The following is a 22,161-nucleotide window of genomic DNA, read 5'->3' as shown; positions in this document are numbered from 1 at the left end:
TCCATCCAAGCGCCCTCATGATTAGTTTTAGAGTGCATTTGGAAGCAATATGCTCTTTATATTGTTGACTTTCATTTGGCCTCATATCCAATATGTTTTGACTATTGGTCTGTTTTCATTTTGGCACTATTAAGAACTTCACATTGCTTTTCTGCAAAACACTAGGAAGGTATATTTTTTCCAACTGTTTGCTCAGAGTTTAGCTTGTTCCTCTCTAGAAGCTTCTTACAGCAGCTTTGTGAAAAGCTAAAAAATATAAACAATTTATTTTGGGACTACGGAATAGGAGAACACCGAGTGGTAAGACAACATCCTTTGACAATATGGCCCTTACTGTTTATACATACAGCGATATGTATGTGTGGATGGAGGTGGGAGTGTGTTTGGCAAATGCCTGTCTTACGTGGTAATGTAAGTATGCTTGCAGTTAAACACTTGGATGCAAAATCACTTTCACACATGTGCTGTGATCTTGTTCTGTGGACGGCTGGGAGAGAAATGACACTGAGACTCCGGTTTGTGAAGCTAATTCGGCATTTCAGCTATCGTTGTTCTCGATGCAGGTAAAATGAAATAAATAAATAAATGAATAAATAAGAGTTTGTTTCAACAGGCAGAAGATTTTGTCTTAGGCACCCATTAACAGCAATATTTTGCATTTTCATTTAGTTGTCATCTATATATTGTTTGTATGGTTAGTCCAGTGGTGCTGCTTCTAACCAGAAACACCGTCAGCTTTAATGTTTACTCACCTGTGTATATAATCTGTGTATTATAGATATGTTGGTTGATTTACATGAGTAAACAAGTGATTAATCAACTACATCCTGATTTGGAGGTGCGTAAGTGTGATTTGAAAGGTTCGTGGACTCGCCTTTCTTTATTTTACTTTTTTAAGCCTGCTATTCTGTTGAACATATTAAACTGTATTAGTTGGTACTGGGGTGGTTGTAATCTTGGCCAGGTATCTTCAGTTTGTTTCCTAAATTTCTAAATTTAGTCTTTACTATAGAAAAGTGGAGAAACATTCTCATGAATTAAGCATCTGAGACAAGTTTCATTCATCTGGTGCTTCACATGTGTCTCAGGACATCTTGGCAGATTTGTCACTGTCAAACTCTGTCAGCTGCATGACTCAAACCTCAGTGTGATGATGACATATTTTACTAGATAACTCCTGTCTGTCTTTGTATCAACTGCTGAGATCCAGTTTGACCAGTTAATGTGGTGTGAGCGGTAATACTCCATGACATCACTCAGACCATCAACGTCAGATCTCAAAATCTCCAAAGCTGGGATCTTAGAGCTCATACACAGGGGAAGTAGGTGAGAGAGGAAGACTGAGAGCCAGACCGTGTTTAGCGATGGATTGCTCTAGGGCTCAGCAGAGTCAGGCTTCAGATGAAGTGGATAAGACGACTGCAGTGGTGGAGAAACAGCAACATAGTCAAAGTAAGCAAGTAAGCAAAGATGTCAGGGAGGGTGAGAAGACTGGAGCTTGGAAGTATCCCAAAAATCAGCTTAGCAGGTACTTGGTTGCTTATGCGTACACACACACACACACACACACACACACACACACACACACACACACACACACACACACACACACACACACAGTCTGTTTCAATCATTTTGTATTGGTTCTTAGTCATTTCCTACATATGGTGAGGAGTTTTGTGAAATCTAGTAAATAGAAAACTGAGAATTTTTGAGTTTTATGGAAAGTTATTGGTCACCTTTCTATTACATAAGGGCTTACTAATGCTGCCAAGATGTGTATTATCTCGCTTTTTGTTCTACACACACACACACACACACACACACACACACACACACACACACACACACACACACACACACACAAAAGTCAAACCCTTAACCATGTGTGTCACAGAATTAGTCAGTGCAGTGGTGCACTGCATTATTGTGGTTTGACATTTGTACATTTTGGATTAACAGTGCGTAAAGTGATTAGACCAGGTATAACTGGTACGACTCGTTTATCCATACACTGAAGAAGTGGAGCCACGTCATGCACTGTCAGCGATAATGATACTGTCTTGAAGTAGTGATGCAGAGTGGAGACATGGAGAGCTGCATTATCAGCTTGTTATGTGCAAACATGCAGCACATGAGTGACTTTCTGGCATTTAAAAAAAAAGTTTCTCATTTTTGTCTTTGCGTTTTTTTGGACAAAGTTTCAGAAAACTAGTGGTTAATAGGTACTTAACCTTAAGGTGACTTAAACTGAAAAACAAGAAGGAAAACATACTGTGTGGACTGCTTGATAACACTATTCAGGAAGCTTATAATACAGTTGGTGGTATGTAATAAAAAAGATAATGACACATTTGAATGTGTCATCAGACCTACAGTCATGGGTCATATAAAGAGCCTTGAGGCGCCTGTTGTTGGGATTGGGCGCTGTGTAAATACAATTGAATTGAATCATAGTAACGCATTCATTTATTATTGCAGGATTATGCGACCAGATGATGCCAACATTGTGGGCAACGTCCACGGTGGCAACATCCTCAGGATGATAGAGGAAGCTGGATGCATTGTCGGCACGCGGCACTGCAACACACAGAATGGGGTAAGAGACAACAGCCACTGTCATTCTGGACTGTGTTATTGTACTGTTGGATAACTGAACTCAAGGAAGTTCTCAATAATTTCCGCTAATGTTCATTTTTAGTGGCAGAGAGGTGTCAATATATAATATACATTACTGCAGTACTAAATGTTTCTTTTTTAACACCTGAATTAAGAGACTAAAATATGTTGTGAATAACAGTGTTGAAATTTTCTGTACTATAAGTGTAAATTGACAGAAACTAATGCAAGAAACTAAGAAATGATAACCATTACTTTTAGAACTCAAGTTTTAAAATGTGAAAAAATGTGAAAAAGTCATTAAAAACACAATAAAGAAAATAAAAAAATGTCAAAAGGGAGTTATTTCTGTCTAACTTGCAGTTATAGCAGCATTAAAAACATATTCATTCATCAAATTAGTGAAGTTTCCATCCATCCATCCATCCATTTATTTTCTTTATTTTCTTCCACTTATTCATTGTGCTGGGGTAGGACATAGCCTGCCATTCACGGGGCTGACATAAAGAGACAGACAACCATTCACATTCACACCTAAAACCAGTTTAAAATCTCTAATTAATCTAAACCCTGTGCATGTCTTTCTGGGAGGAAGCCAGAGCACCCAGAGTGAATCCATGCAGACACTGGGGAGAACACGCAATCCCAGCCTGGATTTGAATCTAGGACCTTCTTGCTGCAAGGCGACAGTGCCTCACAGACAGTGACATCTGTAGTTGTACACATCATTAACCTCATTTGGACTATACAACCGTGCTCAGTGGTATTATTTTTATCTCTCAGTGTACAGTCATGTAACTGGGGGAATCAACTCAGCGACTCAGGATTTAAAACCAGAATTTCCCTCTGATCTTCCAGCAGAGCAATTTCCAGATTCCTGCCATTGCAGTCAAATGTTCTGATTTTGTGTGTATACGTTTTGAGTCTGCTGTTTGTCTTGTATAGGACCGCTGCTTGGCAGCTCTGGTTCGGGTGGAGAAGACAGAGTTCCTGTCCCCCGTGTTCATTGGCGAGGTCGCCCACGTCACTGCTGAGATCACGTACACCTCCAAGCACTCGCTGGAGGTTCAGGTCAAAGTCATGGCTGAGAATATCCTCACAGGTGAGTCGCTGTGATATTCAAAAATGAATGCCTAACCCTAACCCTTAGCCTAAACCTAACCATAACCTAATTGCAACCCTTTCACTAAAACCACATTTTGAATCTCAAAAATGCCTTCAAACTTGTGGGGGCGGGCATTTTGTCCCCATAAGGGCTGTTGGTCCCCACAAGTATAGTAACATTCCAATTTTTGGTCCCCACAAAGATATGTAAACATGGTACACACACACACACATAGACACACACACATTAAACTTGTTTGAAAACTGTTTGATTGCATTTTTCAGTTAATGATGAAAGGGAATTTAATTCACACAAACGAATTAAATCCTGCTTTGTTTATCGAAAAACTGTTTGTTATACGATAAATTTAACATTAAGCAAGCTACTTTTCACAGCTCCCTTGCCACAAGGGGCAACCACAGCGGAAAGATCTGCAATGTTTTTAATTGACAGATTTTTACGTCCTAAACAAACCCAAAGGGGATTTATGTGTCCAGTGGAATCTAACCAGCAGTGGTTAACTGCTCATCAACATGCACATTGATGTAGGATTTCTGCTTCCTGGATGATTTTGTTTGAGTCACACTGATTCACCTGTGGATCACTATTCACCTTTAGCCTCATTCTTATCATTTCAGAGGACCAATGGCATGGTAAACATTGAAACAGGAAGTCGACTACAGAAAGATAAAGTTGACAAACACAGATATACAAATATCTGCATGTACAGCTTATACTGTAAATTTTGGGGCTGCAACTAATGATCTCGTGTTGGGGAATCTGGAACCAGTAACTATTTGGAGCTTTTGCTTGGAAATATCTTAATCAGTTCTCAAAGAGCTCTGTTAATTATTCAAAAAATTCAGATGTGGCATTAAAAAAAAGCAAAAAAGAAACAAAACGTGTGTGTGAAAGTTTAGCAGTAAGCTTTATGGTGTAAAAAGTGCATAGGTTCAACTTTTTGTCTGGTTATTTGTGCAAGTCAAACATTAGTTTTGTCTTTAACTCTTTGTCTCACGGTCAGGCAGAAATATTTATGAATCTAAATTATCTCTGTGCTGCATGCATTATTTCTTAAATGGGAAAGACTTCTTATGGAACTATTTTGTCACTTCCGGAAAATTGGAATGCTTAACGATCAATGAAAAATGACCTCATTGTGATATTCCGCTGTTTGATCACAAGAGGGCAGCACATAGTAAGTGGTACTGCTTGTGGCAGCATGAATAATGAAACCCTGCTTTCACAAGGGACTGCATTATGTGCTGTGATGGGGGAACAGAATGTAAGAGGGATGCTGATTTCTAGAGTATTTGGCAACTGATGATGTTTCTAATTCTGTAATACACATAGTACAGTTTATTTATATGTGTGCAGGTTAAGTTGAACACACAGGCTCCCACAATTCTCAGAGGACCTTAGGTAAAGATGCAGAGACCACTTTGGGTTGACTTAGTGCTGTATCTGAACCTTTAAATGGCACGGGGACAGAAGTCTGCCTGTGGTAAATGTCTATACAAATTAAATGTCTTAAGGCACTGTAAAGTATGTAATTGGGGGGTTATCTGTGAGTTTTAGCAGTTTACACCAGGTGCAGTTTTTAAGTATGAAAGAAAAGCACATTTTAATAGTTGTGCAGTGGTGGTGTCCATCTTCCAGCTGGTGAAACTAAAGACAGGAGGAAATGGAAAGAGAGGCAGATGGAGAGCAGCAGACAGACATATTGATGGGCAAAAAGATAGCAAAGAGAATTTAAGAGGAAAAATAGCAAGAGTAGCGAAGAGATAGAAAGAAGGATGAGGAAAAGGAGGTGTGGGAAACAAAAGAAATATCCCCTAGACAGCCGTTGCCCTAGCAACAGGCTTATACTGGTTGGTTGGCTGGTTGCTGGGCTGAAAGCAGGTTGACGGAGGTGGAGGCACAGATATGAGGTGACAGGTGGAGAGCAGCATACATACGTGCAGGCACCGGAATGGACAGCCCTCTACAGTGAATGGCCTGTTAGGAAGGACCCCTAATGAGGGGGAGATCAGGAAGCGAGCTCATGGACTCGAAGCACTATTCAGTTTGGTTCAAACATTGCTAACAGGGGAGGCATTTTCAATAAAATGGAATCTAGCTTCCATTCCTATATTCACTATTTAGCCACATCAAGTTTGTCTTATAAAACATGCTAAGAAATCCTAATTTGCATTGCAATATGTAATAAGTTTTAAAGCAGTAGTCCACAGTTATAGAAAATGACACAATGCATCTGCTGGTAGTTTCAATCATTATTAATTTCTAAATTTTCTGTTCTCTCGAGAGTGAAAAATCTATAACTATACTCACATAAACAAAGAAAAAGGATTAGTTCTGAGGGTTTGAGTGTAGGTTTAGTGTCAGGGCACTGTGGGTGTAGTGTAAATAAGCGGAGCTGTAGCCCGCGGTGGGAGCAGGCATGGAGGTGAGTTCCTCTGGGACACCAAACTTTGCTACTGAGGTCTCTGGAGGCTGTGTGGGCCAAGCACAGTAATAGAATTAGTTTATATTGTATGCTAAATTTTATGTACTGTAAAAAGTACATTGTTATCCTGGTTCACACTTAACAGCAACTTATGTCAGTCACCAATACCCCCCCAAAACAAAAGTACAAAACTGCTACACTTATTAATCATTTGAAGCGATCGAAACCTGCATATAGTAAAGTGAGCAGGCAATGTGAAAGACTTCATTAAACATTTAAAGGAGAGCCTGAGAAGGAGCAGCAGCTTGGTGGTGTAGTAGGTCATATTTACAGGAAGTGGGTCATATGTGTTTGTATACTGTAACTATGGCTGTGCATTTGAGTTGGCGCAGCTGCTATCCATAAAAGCCAATGGTTGTGCATTTAATGGATCTATTTTTTGTCCAAATCTCAGTAGAATACAGTACGCTCGGCTGTGGCCGAGCACATGTTTTTAGTTTGTGTTCTTGTTAGATGTGCACTTTTGTGCATACTTCTTTGAATGCATATTTGGACGTTCCATGCGCACTTCATACATGCATGTGGGTTTTTGTCGGTGTTTGGCCCTTTAAAAGGTTCCTGCAGGGCAGAGAGGGAAGAGAAGATAACGGGAGCAGACATTATTTGCTTCTGTCATATTGGCTTAGCATCAGGCCTCACACAATGTGGCCCAGTCAGACACGGATGCCAAGTGGATGTACCTGCACACATTCTCCATCACAACGCATGCACGTACCCAACACACTGACCCACGCCTATACACACACGTGGTTGTGCAGGGATGACCTGCATGCATGCAGAGCCTCATATGTGGACACTTTAGACACAGAAAAAAAAAAAAATCACACACCTACGTGTTCTCACACCCACACTGAATGAACACAGTTTCCTTCTTACTAAAAGAGAACACATACCGAGACACGACTGGCAGGTTTTACACATTCCCGACCAGCTCTTTTCCAAGGCAAAAGATTGATAGATTGCTTAAACAGGAACACAGAACAAAGGATTTTACTAGTTGTAGACCAGAATATGCACTTTGTGTATTTTTATGCACATTGGTGTACATCACAGGGTGTGCATTTGTGCAGCCGTGCATGCTTTTGTAGCTCTGTGCAGATGTTGATGTGCATGCTCCTTGTATATTGCGCTCTTTGTGCAAGGATCTTTGCATTTATTTAGTATGTATGTGTGTGTGTGTGTGTGCGTGCGTATGTGGAGGAGGCAATCATCCAGGTTCCACAGTCAGTCAGGCAGCATCTCGTCAGGCAGGCCTCAGTCACAGACCCTCAGGGTAAGGCTGCCTACTGTGGGCACGAGCCGTGATGATTGTCCCTGCTGGGGGGATTGCGCATGCGTACTAACATACACATGCGCACTCACGGTTAGACCTACACACACTAAAGCACGTGCAGATTTGCAGATGTGAGAATACACATGCATAATGAAATGCCACACTCTCTCACACACACACAAACATGCACACGAAAACACATGTGCGCTCTGGACTTTCATATAATGTGCTTGTGCTCAGACACTCATGGGACTCGCACATACATATGCTAAATTCAGAGTGATGCAATGCTGCTTGTATTGCATGCTCACTCTGGCGCACATTCACATGAACACGACATACACAAATCCCTCCTGTTCAACACAAATGAGCAGGGAGAGAGCTGAGAGCGCTGCATTGTGGGTTTGACGCTTAAAATGTTGTAACCATGATAGTTCCTGTCCTGGTAGGTCACAGAACTTCACATCCTCAGAGTGCTACGAGAACATACAAAGACATATAAAATGGATTTTTTTAGCTTTAAATTCAGCTCAACAACATTAAAAAAAACTATCATGCTTTTTTTGTTAATAGCGTAATTGTCATTAATATATCTATGCGAAGAAAATGTGTTTAAATCTAACACAGAAAACAATATACTTAAAAATACCACACAAAAACCTTAACAATAAAGCACAAGGCTGGTTTGACTTGAAGGCATCTCTTACTTTTTTTTTTAAACTTGATGCTGCAAGAAAATGAAGGTTAGTTTAGTTTAACATGGAAGTTGTTTATGTGGACTCACTCTGGAGTCTGTCAACTGTGCAAAAGCTTTTTGTCTCACAGCTGGATTTCCAGATCTTTATTTTGCTTGAGAAGAGAGGTCCTCACAGTAACGATGTTTAATTCACTGTGCTGAGCACAAACAAATATTAAAAAAAGTTTAAATTGAGTATCGGATAATCCTCACTCAGAAAGCACTGCTAGAAACTCCACTGCTGCCATGATTTAATCTATTCCTATCAGGCTGTAACATTCCCCAGAGCGGGAATGTAGTATAATTAAAAGTAATGGAGCCTTGGCTGAGCACAATGGAAAATCTGTGGTTTTGATCACGGGGATCAAGTACCAAGAACGATCCCCTCTGCACTGTCTCAGAGCCTGGAACAGGCTGTTCAGGAAGGAGAAAAGAAAACAAGGGTCTTTTTTCTGCTTCGAGAAAGAATTAAGGCCAGTGAGTAAGAGACCAAGGGGAGAGCACAGAGGTGAATCAGTAAAAGACACAAATCAAGTGAAATAGCTCATGGTGAAAGAAAAAGGAAAGATATCGGGTAAAGGGCAGGAAGGAAGAGCAGGAAAGGTGAGAAATTACAGACATTGAGGTTGTCAGACTGGGACTGCCTAAAATGTTTTCATTTGAACAAAAAGTGTGAATTTTACCATGAAGTCCTGATTGATGACTTAAACTTAGATTAAAGGAATTGGAAGATGTATGAGTCGTGCTGGAGGACGTCGTCCCCTGCCACCCCCACCAACATAAGCACCCATGTAAGCCGTGAGATTCAACCCCAAAATGCTCTTATTTCTAATTAAATGTGACACAGCTTAGTGTTTTGAATTCTGCTGCGTATTACGCTAAAAGAGTGTCTGTGTAGTACTTACAAAACAACACCTATTGGATTCTTGCTCCATAATGAGGGGTTTTATTTTTGCCTGTCTCTTCAGAAGGTGAAGCTGTCCTTTTGCTGACGTTATACTCCTGTAAAAAGAGCCAAGTGATACTAGTTGCCTTGTATCACGTGTAATATCCTTTCTTGCACAGGCAGTTGCGATTTTGCACATTAAAGCACTCACTGCACTGCTGCACTGGTCTTGCTCCACTGACACCCCATATATATTGGAGGGGGGGAAAAAAAGGTGCCTGCCACTGCTAGGTGCCATTTCTCTCAGCTGTCATAATGCCTTTTACCATTTATGGAGGCCCTTGTTCCAAAGCTGTCACCGCCTGAACTTGAAAAATCATCCCCAAAGTCAAGCGAGATCCGTTAGCACAGAATGTAGAAATTTGACAGAGCAGATTTGTGCCCGTGGTTCATGGAGCCAAAATCTTTCTATTCTGCAATTCTTTAATCCTAACTAAGTAAGCAAGCTGTTCCTCCTGCTAGTTCAGACCCAGCTTTTGTGAGTCTGTAGACACGTGTCAAAATCAACCACTTTTCTAGTAATGGTCACTTTTACATGCAGACAGGCAGATGATACTGACCTCAGAAAGCAACTTAAAGGCTGCATCAACTTGTCACTGGGGCTGTATCGTCTATGGTTGTACCCTTGACAGCGGGTAGTGATTGGTGCCTGCCTACAAAGATCAGTCTTAAACTTAAGGTTCCTTGATGTAATGATAGACAACAATATACCTTTACAAAGGGGGCCATATTACATATGAGGAAACCTACTGATTTATATTTCATAAATTGCTACTTTTGGGACTAAACTGACATGTGTGCAGCACTTTTCTAGTCTCACAGGTGATATAAAGCTTTAGCTTTCTCATATCTGGACCTACAGCACACTTAGTATCTAACATCTATCTATCTATCTATCTTTAATCGAACATGCAGTACTTTGGACTGTGGGAGCAAACTGGGGTGCATAGAAAATCACCAGACACAGTAAAAAAAGCAGAAAGGCTCAAACTCATACACTTCTTACTGTGAAGTAAATGCTAACCTCTGTCCCCGTTATACACAACAGATGCTAAATGAACGTCATCTAAATGCTTTTTTATTGCGCTGAGGGTAAATTTTAGATTTTGCATAATTTATGTTTGTATTTGGCAGAACATAGACTGTTTCTTCTGATACTGCACATAAAAATCTTGAAGAAACAGTGAAAATATAGAACTTTCACTGCATGGGAACATATGTGTACTTTGTGTTCCTGAGAAAACCATGCAGAGTTATCTTAAGGTCTCGTAATTAGCCCTAAGGGGCACATTGTGAATACTGTTGTATTTTCAAGGTCTGCCTCAAATTTGTTTTGCCTTCAAAATGTGCTATGCCTGCAAGCATGGTGCAAAAGAATATGTGCTGTTTCAGTGGATGTACTGTGAAGGATACAAGGTTGAAGTCCGGGCGAGGACATGGTCAAACATTGACATTGTCTCCATTTGATGTAGAGGGATTTTAAATTCAAAGCCGGTTATCTGGTTCCTTTCCGATCAAAAAGGGCATCAGTTGTACTGGGAATGGTTCTTCCATCCTTCCTTCCTTCGTTCCTTCTTCTCGCTTCTCTCTTGTTTCTCCCTCCACCCTAAACACAGTTCACTTCAAGGTCCATCAGTAGCTAATAATAGAGTAGAGTCACTCAGTCTTGGGTAGAGTCAAGGATATGTAAATATCCCTCCCTTTCTCCTGTGGGCAACTTCCTGGTTGCTGACAAGGGCGGGCACAAATGAGAGGAGGAGGAAAGAAGCGCGGTTGGCATGGCAACGAGGCCTGGCTGTCTGCACAGTTTTTAACTCGGGTGTAAAATGCAAATGCTATTTTCCCAGGAGTAGCCTGTTAAAAGCTGCTCGCTCCTGCTCTCTTCTCTTAACTTCACATGTCCTCATGCAAAGAGCCCGGCTGGTTTACTGATGAGACACATATTAAATGACATATTTTCAGTAAGGCTGTTCCAGCTATAAATATGCCTTATTTTGAAGCCTGTAGTCATGCACGTTTATGAAATTTGACTCAAGTTATCATAATAAAAATGCAACATGTTCAATAAAACATTTTGCTCATACAGGCTTCAAAAAGGACTTCAAAGCTCGAAAGCTGAAAAAGTTAATCGCATATTGTAGGAAAAAAACCCCTTTAAAACAGTAATTTCGCTTCAACCTGCTGCCCCGATGCTGCCTTTAATCTGTGTGCCATAACAACGCCAACCTAAAATAGCCCCTCTCTCTCTCCGTGTTAGCAAATTAAGTGAAAAAGTGTGGGCAGAGTAGAACAGATATATCACTATGACAACCTCTCTGGCTGATTGCGATGTAATGCGACTTCTATGAGTTTTGTTTTCTGATCCTCTCGTTCTGAACTTTCTATAGGAATTCAGAGTCAGTGCTACAGCCTCCAACTGCCAAAGCATTACACTGTGGTATAGCCAACATACATATATGTGCAGACACTTGATGATGAATGAGTTGCCATGGTTTCATTGGTTTCATAATTACAACACTGAAATGCAGAAAGTTCAGGATTTACAGATACGCCAGGCTTAGCTAGCTACGTGACTGCGAGTACTTGTGTTGTGAACGGGCAACAACTATTGTGTTTGAACACAAAGTGTTTTTTTCTCCCTTTCTTTTCACAAGAAAGACTAATCTTTTGCAAATAGGCAGCGCCAATTGACTTGTTAAAAACTGAAGTGGCCTTTATTGTGGTATTAATAAAAGTGTCTGTTTTGACAACAGCCATTTCAAAATTCTTTGCTCCATTGTTGTTTTATTTGAAAGACATCAAGATGTCAAAATTTCTCACCAATTAGATTATGGTCACAAAAACGTTGCCTCTTCATTTGGTAGAAATGACGCGTTCCCTGACATTTTCCCTAAGATGAGTACTCAACCTTTTCTCTGTGACTGCAGGTGCCAAAAAGCTGGCCAACAAGGCAGCGCTGTGGTACGTCCCCTGCTCTCTGCGAAATGTTGACAAGATCATGGAGGTGCCACCCGTCAAGGTACACGGAAACTCAAATTGCTTGCATCTTAAAATTGTGGCATCTTATCCTTTAGCTTCTCTCTGTCTCAATGACTTTTCCACCCCTCCTCTCACGGCCCCATGTCTAAAATGACACGAGCAAAGTCAAGATAGAAATGGCTGACATTTAATAAAATAAAAAGTCCCTTTCACCCATCTTTGTTTTGAATACATGCTTGTTTCAAGTCTTTGCTTTACTCCACGTGTATTTGTGCAGAGAGTGGTGTTTGAGTGGATCTACGCACAAGTGTTCAGCATGTTGAATATATTCTTTCTACAGTATGCTAGTGCTGAACAAGAAGAGGAGGGCAGGAAGCGCTATGAGGCTCAGAAGATGGAGAGACTGGAGACCAAGGCGAGGATTGAAGAGGTGATGCCATCTCCACCCAACCCAGGTAATATATTCAAGCTCAGGGTCCTATATCAGTTTGCAGACACAAAACCACACCTATAGAAGTTGTTTTCCTATCTTACAAGTTTGCAGTGATGATGCAGATATGAGTGAAATTTCTTCCACTCCTCCCTCATGGGGTTTGCGAATAGTATGCCATAAAAATACTAAAAATACTGTACAGCCATCTTTGTTGTTGCCCAATTAATGCAGTGACAGGAAAAGCAATTTGGTTTTTTGATGTATTTTCACTGCTGGCACCATGGCTTCACGCTGAGCTGCAGCAGAAAGTCAAAAGCAAATGCTTTTTGCAGAGTTAAAACACAGGGATATTATTGCTGAATATCAAGATAAAACAATGATAAATCAAGCAAGTGAAGAATCCCTGGAGTGCTCTCAGAGCGCATCCACAGGAATACATTTAAACATTTAACATGTAAACACGTGGGCCCTAGCATCCTCACAAGAGCACTTGAAGAACCCAGAAATGGATCCATTTGGAAACACCGCTGCGTGGGTACTTCTTTTCTCATTTCTGAGACTTTCTTTCTCTGGCAGGGGGTGATACCCTCTTGAGTTAGCTTTAAAAACACCTCCCAAACCGATTCTTTTCAGTGCCACTAAAGTATGTGTTTTACTTTGACTGTCTTCACACATGAATGGGAAATGGGCTGGTTCTTATATTTCGCTTTTTTACTCCACTTGATCACTTAAAGTGCTTCACACAACATGGCTCATTCACCCATTCATTCAACAATATTTTTCTCAGTTTAAGTGCTTTTAATCTAACATTCACACTCTGATCTCACCAGTTTCAGTAACACTCTTACTAAATGTCCAGGCAAAGACATCTATTTTATTTTCTTTCTTTTTTTTTACTTTTGTGCTTCTTATTTTGTAATATTTTATAAGTAGTCAGGCCTCTGCTTCTTGTTTACATGTTGTAGGAGTGAGTGGTCACGTGCTATAAATGTACAGGTGTTATTTATGAAATTAACTGTGCTGAAATGCTTGACTGGGCTATACTAGAGATTAAAATATTTTGGTGCACTGCTGGAAGCTAGTTTTGGAGTGATACCATAAATTAATGCATTAAAAAGTATTGTATTTATCATGAAGTGCTATATACATGTATTCATCCATATTAAAACGACTCTAATCAAATTCCCTAATTTTGTCACTGCTTCATCAGAGGATCCACCAAAAGGTATGTGATCCGCAAGTAGCTTGGCAGAATCTGCTTATGCATGAAGGTGTTGTTGGCAGTGGCTTGCTTTGTTCACGCAATGTTTTATTTTGAAATTAAGGTCTTTATTTTGAGGCTGACCGATATAGATATTTTACGACTGATACCGATATTTAGTGATTGAAAAGCCCAGTATATCGGTCGATATTTGTTTCTTTCAGAAACACAAAACAAACATATTTCCCTGTTTATTTATTGTGTGCACTTGTTTTTGAGCCCTTATTACAAGAAAATAACAGTAAAATTGTGGATTAGTTGCTTATGCTCTGCTTAGCTCTGATTGGATCAGCTGGTTGTTGTGTATGCGCCTTTATCAACATGCCTTGCCAACAGGGAAGTTGCAAGAGTGCCCTCTAGTGGACAAACTATCCAACATCACTCCACATAACATGTCTGAAGGGTGTTTCTCCCATCCTATCCTTCCCTTTTCTTTTCAAATCTTAATTTGTCACTGCTGGTTATCAATACCAATATATTGGTAAATGGCTTATATCGGCTGATACACAAGCCTTGTTGGTTGAGCTCTGCTTTTAATTTTTTATTTATTTATTTATTTTTTTTGTTGAATGTGTGTTTGTCTGTTTGCCTTGCAGAAAAGCACACTGTTGGCTTCAGCCAGTCGAGTCTGATTCATCTGGTGGGCCCTTCAGACTGTACATTGCATGACTATGTTCATGGAGGTGAGTCTGTTTCTTTTTCTAGATACATTCACTGATGAAATGTTATACAGCAAATTTCAGAGTTACCCACTAATATGTTTCTGAGAGCTGAGGATTTAGCATTTTTTATACTGCAGCATGAGGGGACATGAAAAAACACACTAAATTCTTGATGAAGATTATTTAGGTTAACTACAGTCTGGCTATAAGAAATGTCTTCTATAAACTCAGTGTTATTAAACTCATTAGTCATGACTGAAACTTCATTTATAGAATAAATTATTAAGCTGCTAAAGATAGAAATACATTTTCAAACTATCAAAGAGAGCAAATTAAGATAGCATTACATGGTTCAAACTAATGAAGGCTTCATACTTCCTCTTAGCCTGAATCCAGTCTTAAGCATATGTTTTCTTCACAACATATATTGCATGAATGTATGGGTTGGATGGTGACTGCGCTTACTAATTATTTGTATGGAGATCCTACACACAACAATAGGTGATACTACTGTATTGTATGCACATTCACTGGACACGTTATTAGGTAGACCTCACTTGTACTGTGCTGGACCTAATTCTTCTTGGTATAGATTCAACAAAGTGTTGGAAACATTCCTCAGAGATTTTGGTTCATGTGTACATGGCAGCATCACACAGTTGCTGCAGTATTATTGGCTCTACAACCATGATGTGAATATCCTATTCCACCACATCCCAAAGGTGCTCTATTGGATTGAGATCTGGTGACTGTGGAGAACATTTCAATACAGGGAACTCACTGTTATGTTCAAGAAACTAGTTTGAGATGAGTTGAGCTTTATGACATAGTTTGTTATTCTGCTAGAAGCAGCCATCAGAAGATGGGTACACTGTGGTCATAAAAGGATGCTCACTATCAAGAGCAATACTCAAGTAGGTTGTGGTATTTAAATGATGGAGCCTAAAGTTTGGCATGAAAAAATCTCCTGCACCATTAAATCACCATCACCTGCAGCACTAAAACAAGCAGGGTGGATCCATGCTTCCATGTTGTTGACACCAAATTCTGCCCCTAATATCTGAATGCTGCAGCAGAAGATGAGATATTGATATGCCTATATTCCCTGAGTTGCTGCTATGTGATTAGCTGATAAGATATTTCCTTTATTGAGTTGATTAGGTGTACCTAAGAAAGAAGCTGGTGAGTGCATGTGTAAATTCACGTAGCTATAATATATGCACATCAAAGATAATGTAAGCAAACAACCAAAACTTGCTATTTGCTCAAATCAGACCGTTTGATAATCCTGTAGTTTTCAAATCAGTAGAAAGTGAAATTTTAAAAGTGCTTTTAGTTTTCATTCACACTGTGTGATTGATTCACTAACAGCTGCTGACAAGCCATTTCAGAGCTCAGTGTTTCCAAGTTGCCGTCTGCCATTTGTCATCTGCGTCTGTCAGACTTCTTTGTCATTCTCACGCAAGTGAAACAAAGAGCACGAACGACATGCTGTTTAGTATTCAACGCAGGGACAGGTCAGCCCATTCACTGCCTCAGTACAGTATGAAAATTCTGCAGGGAGTTGTGGAGGATGAAACAGCTGCTTAGAGTGGAGAACATACAGTAAGGCAAAAAGGTTTGAGCAAAGTGAGACAGATTCAGAGTTGCGGAATAAGATAGCAGCGAGGAAAGACGTAAATATAGAGTCAAAACAATAATAAATTGATTAAATATATGATGAATATGTGTGTTTGTTTTTTGGTGTTAATGCTTGTGTTAAAGTAAAGGCAGAGTAACCCAATGATGAGAATATCTGTGTAGGGTCTGTGTAGGTGGAGGTTAAAGTGGGATTTTGCAGGTGGGGGAACAATAAATACTGGTGTAACAGTGCATTGGAGGGAAATGACTCCATAACAAATAAGTCTGTTTCTCAGGCTTGATGCTCTTTGTGGTTTTTGTTCTTCAATACATATGTTAAATCAACCATCAGGGCTACTTTCCAGCATCTAGCCAGTATAAAGGCATCATAAAAGTAGCATTTGGCAAGTGCTGCTAAAGAGCATCATTGCTTTAAATTTAAATCGATGACTCTTTCTAAAGGGCTTCTAGAAGCGATTTCTGCAGCCATACTTAAACACACATTTTTGATTAACATAAAACATAAAGCAAAAACTGCATGCACAGAATATCTGTTCAGAATTTGCCAACTTGTCTCACAAATAAAAGCTGTTTTTCTCTGGGAGGTGTATCTGCCACCATCTTTGCAGCTGAAAAATTCTCCTATAAATTTAGTGTCATTTCTCTCTCTTATAATGTCTCTACTGCAACCCATGACCTTACCTAATGGTGACCATGGAGACCGCACTCTGCCCTGCACCACTGCATCTAGTCCATCACTGAAAACTGTAAACAATACTGCAAATCACCCAGTTTAGCCTGCTGTGCTCTGCTGTGCACTGACAATAGTCTCTCATCTTCATGTCTAGTCCTTTCTTTATTACATCTTTCCCCTTCTCGAAGAATAAAATAACACACATTAGCATTTTTTTTCAGCCTGAAAAATACAGAAACTATACCTTTAACTAGGAGACACACTGTGCGCCAAACTGCTCATATTTGTTGAGCTGTTTGAAATGTTGCAGGAAATGTAAGCGGGTCCCTGGGGTGACTTAACTGCCTCGGTGGCAATAGCTGCAGGACGTGAAGTCCATCAGTTGTAATTACTCATTAACTGAAGGCGCAGGAACGCTTTTCTGGATCGTTCCGTCCCACTTTAACCTCTAAGTGCAGGTGAACAAAGAGGAATGTTCCAGTCTTAGATGGCATGTTAAATGGATATCTCTTTCTCATTGCTGAACCAAAAAAAACCCCATCTTATATAATGTTGTCAAACAAGCAACAGAAACGAACTGAAGCACAGCATCAAGCATTAGTGAGTTAGTTGTTAGATTGATTTAGGTACTGCACTGATGATCCGCAGGCAGACTGCAAGGGGACTTTTTCCTCAGAAGCAGACACCGTGACACAGCAGATATTGACTGCCTGTGACTGAGAACAGGGAAAACCTCAGCCGACACATATGCAGAAATAGTTGCTGGTTAATTTGTAGATGAGAGGGGTCATTTGGACTGGCAACAAACTCAGGGACAGGAAAAGCATTGGCTGGTCCAGCACATTTAGAAGCAGGAGAGACCTTCACTGGCCCAGGATCATGAGAGATCAACAGCTGACCCAGAAACAGACTCAAGAATAGGTGAGAAGAAGGTCACTGTGAGCATCACTTCTTTGTGGGGGGGTTTATGAAAGAGTGGCTCCAGGAAATCTTGGTGGGCAGAATCAGATGGGAAACTGCCAGATTCAATGCTTTGCCAAGTAAACAACTGTCTGAAGCTAGCAGACCAAATGGAAAGATTGGATCCAGGTTTACACTTACAGCCTCATGTTAGCCCTAGCTTGGGGGTTACTGGAAACATACAGAGAAGCATACATGACACAATCCTCAAAATCAACACTGTTGTAAAGGAACGTTTCTTCAGGTGGGGCTCATTGTTTTCTTCCTTGAGCTTTTCCATGAGCAGTGCTATATTTGAGTCTGTTCTTATAGTTACAACGTCTAGTCATACAAGAGGACACAAAGGCTGAAAGAAGAAATAATAATGACAGAGAAAGAAGCAACACAGATCAAATACAAGACGAATTTGGACAAAATCCCTCAAGAAAGAACTGGTAACAAGGGACTAGTCAAACAAGTGGAAAAGGAAAGAAAGGCAGGAAGTAAACCATAATTGGAGTATAATAATAAAACAAAGGAATCTACATATAAAAACCAAGATAATGACAAAATTGGTTCCTTGGGTAAAACCTTCCCCTATGAATAGGGAAGAAAATACTCAAAGTCTTTCAGATATGTTTTGGAAGCTTTAGAAGCTTGGTACTTTGTGCTACCATCTCACCTGAGCAGGTTAAAAAGTCGTTTAAAAATAGTGTTTTTAAACGTATCTTAATTAACCCTCATAGAAAGCATGCAGGGATTCATAGAAGTAACCTGAGCGTGAAGGATCCCTGTTATTAGTTTGATGGAATACAAAGCTGTGACTAAAGCTATGAGGTCTGTGAGTGAGAAGTTATTTCTCCCATTTGTAGAGGAATTTGTGCAAAAACTATCCCTGTTATTTTAGTGTGCACACAGAACAGACAGGTTATGGACCATGAAAAACTATTTGCTGAATTTGTAAAAATAAGCATTTGGATTAGCACGACTGACTTTACCTTTAACCACAGAGGCACAGTCGAAGAACTGCAGATTTAATCCAAGGAGAAACGTCCTTGAGAAGCATTTTTCTTGCTTTTAGTGCTCTTGTTGTCCTAAGTGAATGGAGAACATTTATGTGCATGTGTGCACTGTTGCATTGCTTAAGTAACTGCTTGGGTGGTTGTCGTTCTGTGTTACTTGCATAACGGCACTCTGGTGTTATGGGGAGGACTGCAATGAGGGAAAAAACAAAATGCTGAACAACGAAGCAGGAAATGAACCACTGAAACAGCGAGCGGAGCTCTTTGTAACAGGAGGTACATGTGCTTGTTATCTGTACTTCATGCTACTTGGAGTTCTTGCTAGGAAAATTCTGCCATCTTTATGCAGAGAAACTATTTTTTTTAATAGTATTATATTTGAAAAACTGTGTCTGTACATTCCTGAACAGATCTTTTACTTTTTTTTGGTTTCCCCCTGGATGCTGCTGGGTTTGATCCACACTCCCCCTAAAAGCAACCTTTTTCCAGTGTACTTTAGAGAAAAAGAGAAACAAAGCACTGTGCAAACAGAAAGCGAACTAAGATTAAAGGCAAGACAAACAATGAAAGCAACAAGGGTAGCGTAGTCAGATTTGATGTTTAAGCCAAGCGTAACAAAAAAAATCTGCTTATCTGATGTTCCAACCTTATAATAAGCAAACTCTCACTAGAAGGCATTCAGGCTGCCCTTGTAAAAAAAAAACAGCATTTTATCAGCGCAGACCAGATGCCTTTTATCAGTTGAGATATATTGTTTGGGCTTCGATGTTCTTGCCTCATGCTGACATTTCTATTGAGGTCAGCTATGTAAAGAGGCCATCAGAGAGACACAGTATATATAAGGAGGAAGAGAAGCAGAAGAGAGATGTTGACTGAGAAAGAGAGAGGTGAAAAGGAGACAGGACGGGGCAGCAGGGGCGGGGGAGCAAGGTGGGACATATAAGTCTCACACGTGTCACGGTTGCCTTTTTTAATTAGGAGGGCTCGCTGAGAACTTTGCCCAATTAAAAATCATATGTGGAACAAGCATGCAGGTCATTTAGAACGCATGTATGCACACGCTGCCCACTTTTTCTGTACATGCCGTTGCTTGTTAGGCAGTGTTCCCTGTTATTCGCTTCTGCTGCCTTCACTACACTTAATTTGTTTACATAACCAAGTCAGGTCACAGAGCCAGGGTACACGCTCTCAATACCTTACAGTCTTTTCTCCACTTGTGTAAGGAGTCTGTACAGAAAAGGAGTGGGTGTTCCTCAGCTGTTAGACGTGATTGGCTGGAATCACTTATGTCACCCCCAGATCAACTGGTAACTGGTAACAGTTGAGGAAGGCCTGGTGGTTTACTAAATAAATCAATTACCTCTTGACCTTTTTTGGTTTCTAGCATGCGGATGCAATGCAGTTTGGATATTATTCAACAAACTTCCAATATTTTTTCAAAAGATTATTTTTAAAACTGATTTCTACTGAGGAATATAGTCCCTTTGAGGTATGTGGTGATGTAGAGCACTGTTTGAGAAGCACAGTTGGTTCCTTTCATCCCAGCAGGTGGTTTAGAGACAGATGTCTCAAAAATTAGTCACACAAATCCAAAACTATATGCATGACTACATAGCGCCAGGAGTAAATGAGAAAACACATCAGTGGATTTTGAAATGCAGTTTTAGTGCTTTCAAAATGGTGAAAGGTCTTCCTTTTCCTTTTTTTTAAAAACTTTTCTTTGTTTTGTTGCTTATCCTTTACCATCTGCTTACTTCTCCTTATTATATCCTGCCCCCTTTCTCTTTCTCTCTCTCTGCTCTCTCTGCCTGCTCCCTCCACCCATTGTGTTCTAAGGAAGCGTGCCACCTGTTTCTATGGAAACAGCAGCTGATTGCCACAGGTGGACACCACTGCGACCCGATTAAAACCACTAGAACAAAAAAAACAAAGCGAGAGAAAAATAAAAAGACAACATTGTAAGCTGCGTTTTGTAAGGTTTGTCCACTCAAATGCCATGTTACGAAGAAATCGTGGGCTGCTAATAGACAGAGTGTCTCTCATGCCACTGCTTAATGTGTGCATCTGCACGTTTTGGTTCTGTGCACAGGTTTTTTTCGCTTTCCACATCTCTAAAAAACCAAAAACCAAAACCTAAAAACATCAATTATATCTCAGAAAACCTCTCCTGCAGAGCTAAACCAATGCATCCCACTTAGAAAGCAAATATTTAATCCTGATTTTAAATTGAGTTTGATCTATAATTAAGTTCAATTTCAAATTAGTTTTATTTATATCACAACAACAGTCAACTCAAGGTGCTTTATATTGTAAGGCAACAACCCTACAATAATTCAGAGAACACCTCAACAATCAGACGATCTCCAATACTGTGCAGGTTTATATGAAAGAAAGGATTGTTTGGCTGTTCAAAAACATGTGCATTACAAAAACCTTTTTAAAAACTACAAATGAAATATTTCAAACTGCTTATAGTCATATTTATAGAAGCTACATGATGTTAAAACCAGTCATTAGCAGGGAGGAGTGTTAGAGAAGCATTTGTTTAAACAATGACTTGAAATCAGTAGAAGAGAGAAAATGCACCAACTTTAACTACAGCCGATTGATTCAGCGCATCACAAGCTGAAAGACTGGTATAACAAGCCTATGTTGGACCCTATGTGAGTTTATTTATCTCTGCACTCTGTCACTCTGCCCCCTCAGCTGAATTCTGCTGATACACCTCAACTCTAAGTTACACTAATTGTGGGGTCTATGCAGGTCAGACTTTCTCTTATATAAAAAGAGGCGATTCATCAGCTTGTGTAGCCAATTTTAAAGCATGACCATTGTGTGCTTAGTGTGTGGGGAGTTCACTGATCTCCCTCTGCATCTAGAGAAAATGTCTCCTGATTGTCTCCCGCTTTGTCTCTGCAGTCTAAGACAGATATTTGCACTGTTGTAACTGTGAGTGTGTCCTTGTTTTTTGTTTTGTTTTTTTGGAATAGCAAAGTGACTTGAGCCAATTGTCTCTTGTTAAAGTTGGTTTCCTGTCCAGTTCATATGGTCCTCTGCTGACCCTGTTTGTATACTTATGGATGTCTGTATGTCCAGTTCACATGGACACGCATGCTCACCGGCCACTTTGTTAGGTACACCTGCTCCACTGCTTTTTAAAGCAAAAATCTAATCAACTAATCATTTGGCAGCAACGTGGTGCATTCAGGTATGCCGATATAATCAAGATGAACCAATAAAGTTAAAACCGAGCATTAAAAAAAGGGAAGAAGTGCGATTTAAATGACTTCAGCAGTTGTTGGTCTATTTCAGAAACTGCTGATCTACTTGGATTTTCCCACACAACCATCTCTAGGGATTAGAAGA

General features: G+C 40.0%; 1 protein-coding gene across 4 annotated transcripts in view; it reads left to right on the top strand.

The window, feature by feature from the left end:
* Nucleotides 1-22,161, top strand: part of acot7 (acyl-CoA thioesterase 7) — a 49,781-nt gene that overhangs the window by 2,691 nt on the left and 24,929 nt on the right. Inside the window, exons 1-7 of one of the 4 annotated variants that reach the window (XM_039603905.1) lie at nucleotides 1,299-1,528; nucleotides 2,482-2,599; nucleotides 3,565-3,721; nucleotides 12,113-12,204; nucleotides 12,505-12,619; nucleotides 13,808-13,822; nucleotides 14,455-14,541. In XM_039603905.1, the coding sequence (XP_039459839.1) occupies nucleotides 1,365-1,528; nucleotides 2,482-2,599; nucleotides 3,565-3,721; nucleotides 12,113-12,204; nucleotides 12,505-12,619; nucleotides 13,808-13,822; nucleotides 14,455-14,541 (748 nt within the window). In that variant the 5' untranslated portion in view covers nucleotides 1,299-1,364. Of the gene's footprint in view, nucleotides 1-1,298; nucleotides 1,529-2,481; nucleotides 2,600-3,564; nucleotides 3,722-12,112; nucleotides 12,205-12,504; nucleotides 12,620-13,807; nucleotides 13,823-14,454; nucleotides 14,542-22,161 lie in introns of those variants that run through there. The other 3 variants (XM_031738217.2, XM_031738216.2, XM_031738219.2) reach the window with 3 other exon arrangements.

The sequence above is a fragment of the Oreochromis aureus genome, linkage group 20 (assembly GCF_013358895.1).
Source record: "Oreochromis aureus strain Israel breed Guangdong linkage group 20, ZZ_aureus, whole genome shotgun sequence".
Lineage (NCBI taxonomy): Eukaryota > Metazoa > Chordata > Actinopteri > Cichliformes > Cichlidae > Oreochromis > Oreochromis aureus.
Note: the sequence above shows the minus strand (reverse complement) of the source record. Positions and strands in the feature narration are given on the sequence as shown.